The sequence below is a fragment of the Sinocyclocheilus rhinocerous genome, unplaced genomic scaffold, assembly GCF_001515625.1.
Source record: "Sinocyclocheilus rhinocerous isolate Xijiao unplaced genomic scaffold, SAMN03320098_v1.1 scaffold1838, whole genome shotgun sequence".
Classification (NCBI taxonomy): Eukaryota; Metazoa; Chordata; class Actinopteri; order Cypriniformes; family Cyprinidae; genus Sinocyclocheilus; species Sinocyclocheilus rhinocerous.
The window spans coordinates 83,752-100,504 of NW_015660505.1; the positions used below are offsets into that span (position 1 = coordinate 83,752).

At 35.3% G+C, this 16,753-nt stretch overlaps 2 protein-coding genes across 2 annotated transcripts in view; one reads left to right on the forward strand and one right to left on the reverse strand.

Moving 5' to 3' along the window:
- Positions 1–2,749: 2,749 nt before the first annotated feature.
- LOC107725195 (transmembrane protein 125-like) lies at positions 2,750–3,975 on the forward strand. The gene has a single exon (XM_016534373.1). It carries the CDS (start codon positions 2,814–2,816, stop codon positions 3,480–3,482), a length of 669 nt encoding a protein of 222 aa, XP_016389859.1. The 5' UTR covers positions 2,750–2,813; the 3' UTR covers positions 3,483–3,975.
- Positions 3,976–7,816: 3,841 nt separating this feature from the next.
- LOC107725189 (AP-1 complex subunit mu-1-like) overlaps positions 7,817–16,753 on the reverse strand; it is a 14,628-nt gene continuing 5,691 nt past the window's right edge. The window contains exons 4-12 of the mRNA XM_016534367.1: positions 15,737–15,867; positions 14,302–14,449; positions 12,518–12,648; positions 12,431–12,443; positions 10,293–10,364; positions 9,854–10,012; positions 8,732–8,857; positions 8,551–8,626; positions 7,817–8,145 (exon numbers count right to left, since the gene is read on the reverse strand). Of these exons, the coding sequence (XP_016389853.1) occupies positions 8,123–8,145; positions 8,551–8,626; positions 8,732–8,857; positions 9,854–10,012; positions 10,293–10,364; positions 12,431–12,443; positions 12,518–12,648; positions 14,302–14,449; positions 15,737–15,867 (879 nt within the window). The 3' untranslated portion in view covers positions 7,817–8,122. The remainder of the gene's footprint in view (positions 8,146–8,550; positions 8,627–8,731; positions 8,858–9,853; positions 10,013–10,292; positions 10,365–12,430; positions 12,444–12,517; positions 12,649–14,301; positions 14,450–15,736; positions 15,868–16,753) is intronic.

The window sequence follows — 16,753 nt, forward strand, 5'->3', positions numbered from 1 at the left end:
TAAGAATTACATCTTGCACACTTTCACCTGTCTGGTCAGCCTGGTTGTGTTCACGCAGGCAGTCTTAAAAATATACTTTGGAGTCTGGACTGCACCTGTCAGTGAGAGGAAAAGAGGACAACTTCCCAAGGAAAGGAACCATTGCGAATCAAAACCGAAAGTCATATTTTTAGAAATGATTTTTAAGTATAGGCTAAGGTGAAGGACACATAATAAGCTCAAATCAAGTCCCAAGGTGATATAGAATATTTCCTTGCTGTCCTTTCTCTCTCCGCACTCTGTTGAGGAAATAACTGAAAGTAAACACACCAGTGAATGATAAACTGCCACATGGAGAAGCACTCTCATCTCAGACGCTTTCTAACTCTTTAGGATGAGTACACCACCAATGTAACATTAGGCACCCATCTATGATCACATTCATGATATTTTCATAAAAGTTCTGAAATTAAAAAGGATGATTAGATGCTTCGATAGGGTTGAAGAGCTCTCATACCAGGTCATCTTTTAGATTGGGCAGATGGGATAAGACAGGTTGAACTACATTATTTCTACAACTACAACATAACTGGGAACACAAGGGGTGCAGAAATTGTACAACAACAAAAAAATCAGTGAAAATCAGTGCTGTGTTTGTTGTGATTTTTTGCTTTCTGACTTGCTGTAAAAGAAACATTAATAATTAATATTAATATGTATAGGGATAGCACACCCTAAAATGAACATTCTGTCAGCATTTACTCACCCTTATGTGTTTCAAACCTGTTCTTTCTTGTGTGAAACACAAAATGGAGATTCATAATGCAACTTTCAAGCTTCCAAAAACTCTATAAAAGCATCATAAAGTGGTTCATATTACATGTACACTATATTCCAAGACTTCTCAAGTCATATGATAAATTCTGTGAGAAACAGACCATAATTATGTTGTTACCCACTGATAATCTTCCCATCCATGAATGAATGAATGAATTAGTGAGTCAGTGAGCTGAACTCAAAGAAGTGGATCAATCTGATTAATGAACAAATCATTCAGACTGGTTTTGTGAACTGGATCAACAGATTCATTTAAAAGATCTCACTTTAAAAGAGTAATTCATTCACAAATTAGATGTGTCCAGAACTAGGATGGGATTTTCAGTTTTTCACACATAAGATTTGGATATAACGCATAAATCTTATGTACCACTTTTATGATACTTTCTTTTGCTTCCTTTTTGAAGCTTGAAAGTTCCTATTCATTGTAATGGCATTAGAAAAAAGTGACTAATTTTATTCTTTACAATTTCAACATTTTTGTTCCAAACAAGGACCCATATGGGTTTGGAATAACATGAGGGTGAGTAAATAACAGAATTTTCATCTTTCTTGTTTCTTGTTTTCATTTTTCCCTCTTCATGCCTCACCTCAGTCACAGGGAAGCAGTATGTCAGTGATATGAGACTAAGGGCTACAGGGACTTAATTATCAAAGCTTCACAAATGTGCATGTACACAATCCCTATGGCTACACGCGTGCGAGTGACTGACTTTGAACAAACAGTGCAAAATAATGTCACTGGTCCTGGATAAAAAGCAAAACAATTTGTGGTCTGTGCTTATAATGTATGCAATGTAGTTTAGGAGCAGATGCAGTGTGCTGGTGCAGCAGTGCTGACTGTGAAGGCAAAGCCACTTACGGGATTGTAAAGACAAGCTGTCTGTCCTGCAACCTTGAGGGTCAGAGGGACCACAGAGACAGGCCATTTGTAAGGGAATTAATGCCTGAGCCCCTGAGCAGAAGGGAAATTGTCTTCTCACACTACTTAAAATCTTTATTCTCTCTCCACACACATCCACATGGTTATCCCCAGCCACATTAACAGGCTTTAGACTAAACACAAGTGTTTAAATTAAAACCTTGTGTTCATTGTTTGACCACATAATAAATTGATTTTAAGAACAGCCTCATAAATAAATTGGCGTTTTAGCCATTAAGCAGCTTGGTCTGACTCCAAAATGCTGTTTTAAAACCCCACTGAATAATTTACATAATATTTGCAACATTTAGTTAAACTTTGCATATTTTGGGGAATGGGGAGTGTGATGTGCAGATGAACATACCTTATTCCCCTGTTTTGTTCAGTGACATTGATGGCATTTGACCCCTCAGATTTTCAAGCCAAATTGAGCAAGATCCGGATGGGACTTCTAAAATGTATCTTTGATAATGATTAGTCCAGTCCAGTCACAGATCATTTGTTTTTCATTGACAAATTTGTTAAAAAAAAAGAAGAAGGAAAAAAAAAACAGGCATTTCAGTAACAATACAATCTGTTCATCATATTGAAATACTTTTCTTTTTATATATATATATATATATGTATGTATGTGTGTGACCCTGGACCACAAAACCAGTCATGAGGGTACATTTTTTAAAATTGAGATTTATGCATGAATTATGATATAATTTACAGTAGAATTTAAATTATATAATTTTACAATTTATTATATTTATGGTGAAAAACAGTAAAAAAATCTCCATGAGTCCCTGCGTGATGTGCCATATTTTTGTATAATTAATTATAAATACTTTATTATGTACACAAAAGTATTTTAATGTTATAATTTATATTATTTAGATAATGTTTATAGCTTTAGTTTGGTGATATGTGTTATCCTCATAGTGTAGCTAACCCTGATGATAATGTATATTTTGTCAACTGCACACATGGCATCTTCTTACCTAATTTCCAACTTGTTTTCTCCAGGAACTGTAACCAGGTGTCCTCTCACAGCTGGGACCTGTCTTGAGCACCATTAGCAGTGAACATCATGTCAGAGCTGGAGGACTATTCCCCTCCTCGGGGCCACCTTCATCCTGACCCGGCTCGCATCCAGCAGAACCTCCTGGAGGAGCAGGTGGAGCTCTGGTGGTTCAGCGAGCCACGCAAATCCTTATTATGCTACTGCGCTTCAGTGGCCTTGATCTTAGGCTGTGGTCTGGGCGGCGTAGGCCTCCTTTCCACTACCACCAGCCTTTCCAGCGAGTGGCGACTGGGCGCCGGAACTGTTCTTTGCCTTCTCGCTCTGGCCGTCCTTCTCAAGCAGTTGCTGAGTTCTGCTGTCCAGGACATGAACTGCGTGCGTAGCAGGCGCCGGATCAACATGCTAAAAAGCGGTGGTTTATCTGACGTCCTCATCATGTTGATCACGGGAATCTCGCTGCTAATTTGTGGAGCTGTCCTGCTGGATGTGGCCCTTTCCTACCACATGCCCAAACCTGGGAAGGCACTGAATGACATGTATATATCCGGGGTGGTGATGCTGGTAGGTGGGAGTTTTACAGCGTTAGCGGTCGGGATTTACGCAGCAGTAGTTTTCCTCTTAGAGAGGTCAGGACCAGGACAGAGACGATGGGAGAGGACAGTGGGGATCTTCAGCATTTCAGGCCAGATGCAGGCAAGGAGAGAGACTGCTTCAAGCCTGGCTCGTCTGATATAACTGTGACTACATAATAAATATACCATTCTTTTACTGAACAGGAACTGAGATGAAAAACCAGCACCCTCAATGATACTTTGCACCCGTTAAACTAAGGCACAAATCACATGTGATATTTACAATTACATTTTGATTCACATTTTGGATCAAGGATCCTGGCATTAAACATTTGAGGGTTTAAGCACAAACATTCAGCTTTTACATGTGTCACTCCAATAAAGTACAGTTAAAAGTACTGAAAAAGCACAAAAATAATCTCAAGTTTGACCTTTAATTGATTTTAGGTAAAACATGCTGCTTTATCTCCAATGCTTTTGGACAACTACAATATGTGCATGTCCTTGACTGCTTTATTTATGTGGGCAACTGTGAGCATACCAAGTGGTTGTCCATCATGGGATGTCTTTAGCTTTTCAGGAGCTCTGATGTGTGAGCAAATTGACTGACTGTGTCAGCTGAATTCACATATGTGTGGATTTATACTACAACCTGTGCAGGCAATGCTATGGATCAAATAAAGGATCGGAATGTCAATCTGCAGGATGTGAACGCATTGTGATTTTATTGGTGTGTGTGTGTGTGTGTGTAAATGTTTCTAATGAAAAGAGGGATATTTTTCTTTGTAGAAACAGTGAAGTTGATCTACACTTTGATGCAAATTATTGGTATTTTGTTCTCGAGTGCTTATGAAAAACATTCACAAACAGATGGAGATAAACAGATGGCAGGTTGTAGCCATTTAGTGGAAATCTATTTCAATTTGTATGCATAATAAAAAAACATTCAGGCTCTGCCTTGACAACTTTGGAGAAATTACTTTGGAAAAGCAGGCAGCAACATAAAACTTTGGATACACTTAATATACACGTGAATGTCAATACATTTCATAGCCCAATATCAAACCAAGTGGCATTTGAAAACATCTCACTCACACTTTTCACACAAACCATTTAGAAAAAAAGGTGTATACGGTTTAAATTATAAAACAAAATTTTAAAAAAGTATTGTGACTCACCTTAGTAGACTATGTCCCTAGTTAATGCAATGAGCTACACCTGTGGTTACTCTGGTACGACTCCTGTGTGAACTTAAGGGGAGGCTACCTCCACATTAATCTGGATTTACATTTATTCATTTATCAGACACTTTTATCCAAAGCGACTTATAATTGAGGAGCTAAATTTACATTAAAAAAAAAAAAATCTATTTTTGTACAGCAAAAAACTTACCTTTATATAGGTTCTACCGGCATTGTTGTGCATGCTATTCACTTTCGTAGTGTTACTAAACAAATGTTACTTTGTACAATCTTCTTGTTATGCTCCTGCAAAGAAGACAGAATATGTACTTGCAATTGCTGTCCTGTGGTAAAACAGCTGATGACAGTTGCATTTTAGACCATACATTAAATGGCTGTTTTAAGTTGAACCTGCATGCACCAGTGAGTGGTGGGATTTTGGATACAATGATTGTGCGTAGAATAGCATGATAATTTTATCTTATTATATCTGGTCTCTCTGTATCATATCAGTGAGTGTAAATTACATTTTAAGCATGTGCAGCAAGGTGATTTAAGGGTTTTCAAATGTGTCAGTATGGAGCAACTTCTGGAAAACGCTTTAAAAAACGCTAGTTTGGACGTACCCTGACTTCATGCATCACAAACATCCACTAAAAATTATCCTGGAACATAATGGTTAAAAGTCATTGCAAAAGAGGCTCAGATAAGTGAACTTCTAAGGAAAGGCCAAGCACATTTGATTGCATTACAGTATGCTACTTGGGTTGTTATTTAGTTTTATATGCACTGACATTCATGCATTGTGGCCTAGGTGTCCAAATACTTTTTGGGGACACCATAGATTGGATTTAGCTTAAAGAGTCATCATGAAGCAAGATTCAATGTGTTCTCTTTGCAAAGCAAACATTAGATTTTCCAAAACACTACTAAGTATTATTTTTAACATGAAAAAGAAAAACATGAACAGAAAGCTACAGGTTGGTTAAAATGTTTCAGCTTGGTCCTTTCTGCATGTGTAAGAAATTGTGTTTGAGAAACCGTGCAGCTGAGTCATTCATCCATAGCCCATCCTGTGAAGACAGAAGTAAGTTCTGATAGGGCCAGTAATGGGCTGAGGGACCGTTATCATGGGCTGGGTGGTGTTGGCCAATGGCTTTTCTTACCCACAACAAGATGGCTATTGTGCAACAGCTGCTCAGTCACCACGTAAACAATAGCTGACTCTGTGACCCATTGTCACCCGTCTACTGGCCTGTCATGTGTTGAGACTGATAAGAATGAAGGCGAGCAAAAATAGCAATGCATACAACACCCGTATTCGTGGATCATTGAAAAAGAAACTATTTTATCCATTACTCATAGTCATACCCCTGCATAAAACAGCAATTTATTTCAATAGCTGGAATATCCATAGGTAAATAAACAAAAAATAAGTATTTCCATACAGCACAGAAAAGAATCACAAAAACGCTTGCCAAAACAAAAATCTATTTATTTTCCCACAATGACCTTTAGTATATTATTGAGGAAAAAAGTTGTCAATAAAAAAAGATCAAAAATACATATTTCATATTCAGTGTGAAATAAATATCAGATGTTGTCACGCCATTGACCTTTGGTAAATAAATGAGGGAGGAAGCCGTTTAGACGTGACAAATAATATATTCTGCTGCCTCTGCAGAGGTGGCAGACAGTATTCCACACACACACACACACACACACACAACCGTCGCACTGATAAAACAAGTGGTGCAGTGCATGCTGAATGAAAGAAACTCTGAGAGGATTTTCCCACCAATTACATACAAAAAATTATGTGTGATCAGATGTGTTGATTGCTGTGGATTAAAGAAACAAATGCAATCATAATTATTACAGCACATCAGTTATTTGCTGATCGGTTCATGGTAAAGTCATTAAGCATTTCCACTTTCCATTGTACTTTTAAAAGTGTGTAGGCATTTGTGGTATTTTGAGTGAGCACAAACCAAACCAAACCAAAGACAAAGATACGGGCCGCTCTGGTGAAAATATAGTGTTACAGTGGTGTCCTAACAGTATGCTACACTGCCTTATTAATCATTGATTTTGAGCACAAGGTATTCATTTCATTGGGCCTGTGGTTATGTTTACAGCTCTACAGACATAAGATCATATCACACTGAGAGATATTCGCCACCTACAGCAGAAATGAAAATAAGCAGATTAAGTGAACATCTGACAAGTTAAAGGGATAATTCAAAAATGAAAATTCTGTCAAAAAAAAAAAACACCCTAATGTCGTTCCAAACCAGCAGTTATTTTAGTATCATTGTCTACATTTACATGTGCACCAATGATGTGATTATTTCCAATAATCAGAGTAAGATGTTTACATGCCTGTTTGGAAGACATATTTTACTACAGTTATGGTTGCTACGATTATGAGCTTAATCGCATCAATTTGATCAGTGTATTGTGTTTACATCAGGTAAAGTTTAATTACAATATTGTTTAAATCTCTTTATGAGGGTAGATATAAATGTAGTCATTGGTATACTATTATATTTTTTTGTTAATATTTTGAATTAATTTAATTAATTTATTCATTAGTCATTTGGTAACACTTTACAATAAGGTTCATTAGATAACATTAGTTAACTACTTTAGTTAACATGAACTAAGAATGAACAATACTTCAACGGCATTTATTCATCTTAGTGTTAATTCCAACATTTACTAATGCATTATTAAAATCAAAAGTTGTGCTTGTTAACATTAGTTAATGCACTGTGAACTAATATGAACTAACAGTGAACAACTGTATTTTCATGAACTAACATTAAGAAAGATTAATAAATACTGTAATAAATGTATTGTTCATTGTTTGTTCGTGTTAGTTAACACATTAACTAACATTAACAAATGGAACCTTATTGTAAAGTGTTACCAGTCATTTTTATTAGTTTTTATGTCTATATAGTTTTAATAAGTTTTAGTTCATTTAGATTTAGTTATTTTAGTGCTTCAACTTTAAATGAAAATGAGAAATGTTGCTTTGGCAACTAGCTGAAATAAAATGATTTATTTTATTTTATTTCCGTGAACGTTTTACTTTATTTCAAGTAATGCATTTTTTTTTATGGTTTTAGTTCTAGTTTTAGTTAACGTTAATAACCATGAACCTGTCTTTTATTTTCTTTTGTTGAATATAAAATATGATATTTTGATTGTTTCAACCGCTTTTGTCCATACAATGAAATTAAATGGGGTTCAAAAACAATAACAACACAGAATCTTACTGACTTTTATTGTATGAATAGATTCTCGTGTGTTTAAATAAAACAAAGAAATACAGATCGGTTTGGAACGACGTGTGGGTTAAAATATCTCTTTAAATAGAACATATATAGGTAGATTCTAGGACGTTTCTGTAATAAGACATTTGGATTATAACCCAAAATCCATTGTTTCATAGGGGTTTCTCAGTAACTTTGTGATCTGACTTCCTTGTTTAATTTGTAAAACCTGATCTCAGACAAAAGCAATAGCAGTCCAACTGCTGTGTGAAAAGCAGTAGCTGTCTCACAGATGAAAAAGGACAGACAGAACACACAACATACACAGGTGCTGTCCTCTCTCAGTTGGTCCTCAGTTGATAATCTGTCAAAAACGTTCAAGTAAAGTCAGAAATACAACTAATACATCATATATATATATATACATAAAAAACAAGTGCATGAAAGTTTAACTGAAGGCATTTGAATATGTTATTGACATTTGGGTGTTTGGATATATCTGAAGAATTCCATTGTGGTTTAAGATCTGATGTCTGCTTTGCATTTCTTATGAATAAGTGAACAGGGCTGAAGGATTAGAGTGACTCTCTCTCCTCTGGTGTTGCTGATGGAAAACTGATAGTCTACACTATTTCAAACTGTGTGTGTGTGTGTGTGTAACAGACAGAGTAAGGCTCACGTTCACTGAACTTTTAATGCAGGGTGAAGGTAAACTTTATATCAGAATGATATCTGAGTAAGCATGAGGGAATTTCTGAATATGTCTCACCTCCACTCTGAGTAATATAACGCACCCACGGTAATGCCTGATATCCGCTCTTCTCGATAATCTTCAAGTATCGCACCTGTGTTTATTACCACACACAAACAAAATGGATTACAAAAATCTATCTACTGCATTGTGACCATTATCAAAGACTATTTTGGGGTAAATAGTTGTTTTGCCGCACCTGAATGCCTGACACTGTGAAGTAAGGAATCTCAAACTTTACTGTGATTGGTCGCTTGGCCTCGAGTTCACCACTTTCCACACTTGGCAGTCCAAAATGAGCTCGCATCATGAACTCTTTCCCACCCTTCAACAAGTAAAGACACATCATTAGTTTTTGACACATCTAACTGTCTAATTAACACCGCAACAATCATCACTTTAGTCATAAATCCTAATTAACAGTTCAGTTCTAAATAAGCCTTCTGAGTCATATTCCTAAGTGGGTGATACAAACTTTCCTGTCTCTACAAGGCTTGCAACAGCATAAAACTCCAAAACCGATTCATGGCCTTTCAAGCCTCAAATGCCCATGCCATCATCAGGACTGGAAGAAAACTAAATGTCCCACATGTCTGTATTCTTAGATTTAAATTTTATTTTTTTAAATGTTTTAGTTTTTTTCCCCACTATCTATACGTTATAATAAGGCATAGAATTATTAAGTTCAGTACGTCTTGGCTTGTACTATTTTTGATGTCCTATTTCAGACTAAATAAAAAAAGGTTCATTTTTTGGCAAACACTTTATTCCATATATTTTGTATACATGCTCCTTTGGCAAACTCTTTATTTTACTCTATATTTTGCATTCAAGCTCTATACTGTTTTTATGGGCTTTTGCCTTTAATTGTTAAAGAAAAGGGAAAGAAAATAAATGAAAATAAACAAAATAAATACAAAATTAAAAACGATATAAACCAAAAATAAATTAAATTAAAATGTATACATCAAAAATTCAAAAGCAATATAAAAACTAAAAAAATTATATTAATAAAATAAAAATAAATTGAAATATATATAAAAAAATTGCAAGCAATATATAAATTGAAAAAAAAAAAATTGCCAGTAATAGCAATATTTTTAGAAGGCTCTTAAAAGTGTGAAGTGGACTTGCATTTGTTGTCTCTGTGAAATCAGCAACAATTTGAGGTGATCGATTATCTGATTTGTTGTTGTTGTTTTTTTCATTTCAAAATAGGATTTTCAAAAATCTGAATGTTGGATTAAATAACTTGGAGTTATTTGCAGTGACAAAGATCAAACATCTTGCAAAACATATGTAAAGCATGTATGGTACTTACAGGGAAGGACTTAATGTTCCATTCTACAGCACTCTTCTCAGGAAGCCATTTAGCCTGGCCCGTGGTGGTCTTAAATTTGGGGGAGTCAGCGTCACTAGGAACAGGCACTAAGATGGACACATTGTTGGCAGTGGAGCGGCTCTTGAACTGACTGCGGGCCTGGAGAACAGATGGAGGAACTATAGCACAACTACACATTCGAAGTAAAACTTCCAAAGCTACACTTTCAGAAACTAAAGTTTGGGTATGGCAAGGGCAATAGGACAAAGCATATTTATGTCAGAATCTGACAAGTCTCTTGGACACAGCTCAGGTAAACTTCGAGCCATTCGCCAGGACAGAAGCCTGAAAGCTAATTACTGAAAGCAAGGAGTGTGCTGGAGGAGGCAAAGCAAGAATCAGTGGAGTGTGTAGATTGTGTATATGTGTGCAGCTCTACCTTAACCTTGATCTCTACTCGACTGTGAGAGAACTTCTCTATTACGCTCTCAATCCATATTAGAGGCTTCACCTGTCAGAACACAGGAGTGACAGAGAAAAGAATAGAGCAGTAAGTCTGTTGCCACTTATTGAGCCACTGACTTGCCTTTTTGACATGTAATCTTCTTAAATTAAATACAGTAATACTTCCAACAGCATAACATCATTTCAAAATGTAGTATTACAATATAATCCATTATATAGAATATATATTTTTGTGTGTGTGTGTGTGTGTGTGTGTGTAGACAGTAAAATTAATTAATTATTCATTCCATATTATTAGATATGGACTGTATATATACATATATATTAGATGAAAAAAAAAAGAATGTTGACTTGGGAGCTAATTAAAATATAATAAGTTGAAGTTAAATTACTAAAACTACTAAAAATAAAACTGAAAAAAAAATAAAGCTAAATAAAATATTTTATGAAAAAAAGACCAAAGAACAAAATTGGTAAAACTTAAACTAAACTGAAAATATCAAAACCACTGCTAATTCAAAACGTAATAAATATTATAATAGTATATAAATAATTCTAAAATAACATTAAAATACTCCACAAATTTTCCATTTGTGATTTAAAACTTCATGCATCACAGGGTTAAAATGAATAAATAAATAAATGAAAATAAAATGTAACTGATCACTTTATAATGTGAAAATGTGTGTCATATCAACATTAACATTATTACAGAAAAGTCTATTTCTGTTGTCCTCTTAATGTCCGATAATTGAATCTTAATAAATAATAAATAATAATAAATAAAAACAACTTGCAGTTCCAATCTTGAGCCTGTGGAGGGCAGTGTTTCTCTTGTTTAATTCTCATTCCATTGCTGAGCTGAGAAGAAATATTTCTGCAACTGATGCAATAACAGAATGGCACCTTCTACCTTCACTTGTGTTTACAATAGCTTGCACCATAGTTCAGCTTTAAAGTGGGAAGTGGTGCAGGAAACAACCAGGTCTTTTTCACTTCCCCGAAACCCTATCTGATAAAACAGTTTCCTGTAGAAGTAAAATGAAAGGGTAGCTTGTAATGTCCATGAAATGTTGGTGAGGTCAACAGCTACTGCACCATAGGATCAAATTGATATGTATTTATTTGAACAGAAGAGCATCGCTCAATTAATTTAATATTGATTCCCTTTCTGTTGTAGAGTAAATCCGGAGCACTTCTGTTCTAAAATGCAAGCTGCATTTATACCGCACATGCAGAATACATAACTGAGATCTGGCCTGCTGTGAAACTAACACCCGCTGGGTTAGGCCTGGGGTGAGGATTAACCAAGAGAATCAGATTAATGGAATTCACCTAACAAGTGCAAATGAGAGAGATGCTTACTATAAAATAGGTTAGGACAATCGACTGACTGCTTGACTAGCAGCCCTCGAAATTAAGTCACTTTCTGCACTACTTAAAAAAAAAAGAACCCAACAAGGTCATTTTAAAGTTGAAACGAGGCATTTTGGAAGCCATTCGTTTCACTGAAAGGAAATGGAAAAATAATGACTGGAAAACTGGTAAATATTAACCTTGCAATCTTCTTGTAAACAGATTTAATTGTGATATTGATACATTTTGTGGTTTACATGTAAAAACATGTTTTTGTTTTGGAGTTGTTGGTCAGATTTCTATTCATTTATTAAGGATCACATCATGCCCAGCTTTTAACCGTTTTTTCCCTCTATGACAAGTCTTATCATAAGAAACCGTATTTAATTAATCTGCTACTTTAAAATGTACATATGGGGGACTAAGCCATTGCTTTTCATTTTAAAGACAGAAGTTCAACAATACCTAAAAGCAATTTTGAAAATGTTTGAAAAATATGAAAGCTGTACGATTTGTTACTATTTGTAAACATGTTAATGTTTTTAACTTTATTTCTATCTTTTGATCTTCTTTCTGTCTTTACAATTATTATTTGTTGTTTATTCTAATGTACCCTGGCTGTATTTGTAATTCTTTAAAACCAGTAAAAACAGACTGAAAAAGTTTTTTTTTTATATGCCACTGATCAGATAAACAGCTCACTATATTGTTGCTACTGCCACCGAGTGGAGATCAACCTACAAATGGTTAACTTACTGCATAGTTGTCTCTTTATATGAAATTGTGAGAACAATTTTAAGTCAAAAAATGATATCTTTCAGTTTTAAAGATGGATAGGTATACTCACGGCCTGTGATCTCGAAGAGAACTTTGTCATTGAGTCCAAGCCTTAACTCAGGCATGCCTGACAGAACGACATTGATTTTGATGCAGCCCAGAATCTCGCTACGCAGGACACTGCCTGTAGCACTGACCTATAACGAACAAAAACAGAGAAGATAAATGCAAAGCACAATCAAGAGTGGCAAGGTGCGATATTGCATCATCACCATTACTGCCATCTACAATTTATTACGCTCTGTCGGGCAAGGCAGTAACCGTGTGATTTGTGCCATAATGCTCTTGGAAAGAGAGGGCTGAATATGCTGCGATAACTACGGATATGAGAATGTAATATATTATATTATGGTAAAATATTAAAAGCATACAAGCTGGACTCAGAAGGCAGATCTAAACCTCAAAAAGTCCACATCGATTCAATACCACTGAGGGCTCTCAGATACAAGAGCCAGAAAAAGCCAGAGCGAGAAAGCTGCACGGATGAATAGCAATGCAGAATTAGAAAGCAATGAGACATGATTTAGCTCTTAATCAGAAGAGTGGTGTTGCTCAGCGCTACTGTCTGCCAGCGTTTAGACCCCCCCGACCCTGAGGAGCTCTAATGAATCCATCAAAAGCCAGTCCATTCGGGGGGCTCAGAGTTAAGAAGCAGAAAAGAAAGGTAACAAGAACTTAAAGACGGCAGCTGCTTCCTCCCTCTCTCGATCTAAGGAAGTCTGGAGACCTAACCCTTGACCCTGGAGAACATGAAGGAGGTCGGCTGAGGTACAGTAGGATGATTGAGCATAGCGTTTGCTGTTTGATGTCTGCACTGAATACGTAAAACCGATCCAGTATGTGGAAAGCTTTTTTTTTTCCACAACAAGAAAAAGTAATGTGGTCAGTTTTAAATTGCGGTATAATATAGGTTACTTTTACTTTTTCAAATAAGTAATGCATGTTATGCCATTTTTATTTATTGCAATTTATTTACTTAAAACTGTTATTTTTTCTTTGCATTTACATGATCAAAAATACAGTAAAAACAGTAATATTGTGAAATAGTATTATACAAAACAGGAATATTTAAAACTGCTTTCGATTTTAGTATATTTTAAAATGTAATTTATTCCTGTGATGGCCTAGCTAAATTTTCAGTATCCATTACTCCAGTCTTCAGTGTCACATGATCCTTCAGAAGTCATTCTATTATGCTGATTTGGTACTCAAGAAACATTTTTTATTATTATTAATCTTAAAAAACAAAATGTGCTGCTTAATATTTTTGTGGAAACTGTGACAATTTTTTCAGCACTCTTTAATGAGTAGAATGTTCAAAAGAACTGAATTTATTTATTGTTAATCTAAAAATCTTTGATAGAAATCATTTGAAACAATATACTGTCAATTTTGATCAATTTAATTCATCATCCTTGCTGAATAAAATATTGATTTGTTTTTAAAGCGTACTGACCCCAAACTTTTGAACGCTAGTGTATAAATAAATTTCATGCACTGAAATTTGATAATGGGTCAAGAGTAATTCATTGCACAGATGCATTATATAATAATTAAAATTAATATGAGGCACATCTATGATGACTGTGATTTTACCAATGAGAATGTATTCCTGAATTAACATCTTTTGTTGGTCCTAAAACCTCTAAAAACTATTAAAAACCCCAAACGTCATAAGGAAATCATAGGTTCAAAAGAATGATGTTGAAGCCCAAGCCCTAACCCATATCCAAAAATCTGATTGGTTGACTGAGGAATGTTGTCGCTACAATACATTTAAGTCAGCTCACCAATAGGTTGACAGACTCAATGACATCCATGAAGACTTCATTTTTTCTATATTTTATGCCTTCTGACCTCCAAGACACAGCATTGGTTACTGTAGCCGGGGGTCGTGGCGCTCCCACCTCCAGTTTATGCCCCTGTTGGGTGATGTACCTGGTGTGGAAGTGAAAGAAGGCCATCAGGACATGCTAACATAAATAATGACCAAGAAAATGACAAGTAGCATAAAAAAGACTAAATATTATATGAGCCCACCAGTGCATGTCAGCCATTATCAATATGATGAGCATCATTATTTGTCACTAGTCAGTGAAGCAAGTAACTTCAGTGAGTGTGTAAACAGACCTCTGCTGCTTATTAGAACTCATGGGAAGAACATGGCTGCCCCTTGGGACAGACAGGCTGACAAACACCTAACCTTGTTTTTCTTTTTTTGTATTGCCAACGTTTTAATGTAATGTTTATCTTACCACACGTCTTTCATCTATTACACATGAAAAACACAAATTAAAATGGAAATGAATGTGAACACTAACATTACACATATAATAGAGTTAGTGTTCAATCATCACTGATGAACATTAGCATCTGAGTAAATGCACCAAAACAAACCACTTAATGTTCAATAAATAAGTTTCCTAATTAATTCCAAATTGATTCCGCAAGAATGTTGTTTTCAGAACAAGGTCTGAGAAGTGTAGATGTGTATGTGTGTGCGCTCTAACCTCAAGTTTCTCCAGCTGACAGGGTATTATGTTGCTGTCAGTAAGAGCTAGCAATAATTAGCTATCTGCTAAGTGGCTGCTAGCAAAGCCAGCAAACTAAGAAGAACGTATAAACATGAAAGATTTTTTTAAAACTGACTTACATTATGATTGTACTATTTTTTTTCTTTTTAATATTTACCTGACAAGAAATTGTTTATTGTGATGTTGTTATATTCTTTAGTTTGAATGTTCAACTTGTTTATGTTTTGTAAATAGTACTTTCCATTTCTTTAAGGGTAAACATTTTTAATTAGCTAAATTACCATTTTAGGTTTTGAATATTGTTTAATCTCCTAAATAGGTAAATTACCAGGAAGTGCTGTCATCTGCTGAAAGGGATATATCAGCAATAAATATTTCAGTTATTCCTCTTCAGTATGAATTTTCAAATGAATTTGTAAGAATTGTCCACAAATTTGACTTTAAATTTTTTTTATTTATGCTTAGATACTACAGTATATTGATTTCTCTGGTCCAGTCATCTCTATGAGTATTATAAAACACAGATAACTGTATTTTGTCAAACTGTGCCCTCTGCACAAAGCATATACACTGACTTATGAATAGGAATGAGCTTGAATAGTGAATAGTGACCCCTAATAGCACTGTTAGTGAGGGATGAATAGTGTTCTCTGAGCAGTGATGGCTGAATGGTAAGTCTGTCAGAACTTACTCTAGTAAGATCTTGCTGTCAGTGGTCTGAGGGAATCCAAAGTCCATGACTTCATCCATTAGCTCATATACGGTCACAAAATTGTCTCGAATACTCTCTTCTTCCAGTGACTTGAAATATTCAATGAACACCTGCAAGCAAATGGTTAATACAAGACTACTATTTTAAATGTACACAAATTTCGTAATATTATAATGAGGAAATGCGCTACGGCACATTTTTAGGGTGTTGATGTTTACACAGGCAACAAGATTGTGCTGTGTAAAGTTTTATGGAAGGTGTTGTCATGTTGATAGATTACCTCCACTAATTTGTACAGGAAGGAGTATACAAGAGCAGCATTGGTATTCCTCTTTGTTATTGCAACCACTGAGTAAAATGTGTTAAGTAGTAAATACGCTACACATTTGCAGAGCTGTTACTGTACAACAATAGGACAAATATTCACAAATAAAATATTTTAATATAGACAAATAAAGGTTATACTTTTACATTTAAATATAAGAAGATAGAGGATACAGTAGAGGTTGCTATGCTTTATCCAGAGGTAGTGGGTAGAGCCGTGAATAACCACTGGTGACAAATCTGCATCTTCCTCTCTCTTCATCATTATGGGCATAAAGTTGTCGATCTCACTCATGTCCACATTACCCATGTAGTTTCGACATATGAGCACCTTAGAGATGGAAACAAAGTTGAAAGCACAAGGATGTCATAAAACAGAGTATCCCAATTCTGCTCCTTAAAGACAGTCATCACGGCATCACTAGTTTATCTGAGTGCAATCCATATAAAGACATGTTCTTTTTGGCTATATTAATACAACAAACAAAAGCTCATTTAAAAACTCTGGAAAACCTTGAGGTTCTCTCAGCAAACAGAAAGAATATTTAATTTTTCTTAAAGAAGTTTTGGCACCAGCCATCATGCAAAATGGATTCCTTACGGCCTCAAAAGCAGTAAACACTTGTAATGATTTCTCAGGCCAAAAGGACACTTACAGCACAAGGTTTGTTT

What these genes read in the sequence shown, in the direction of transcription:
- LOC107725195 (XM_016534373.1), top strand. Translation starts at nt 2,814, where the DNA reads ATGTCAGAGCTGGAGGACTATTCCCCTCCTCGGGGCCACCTTCATCCT.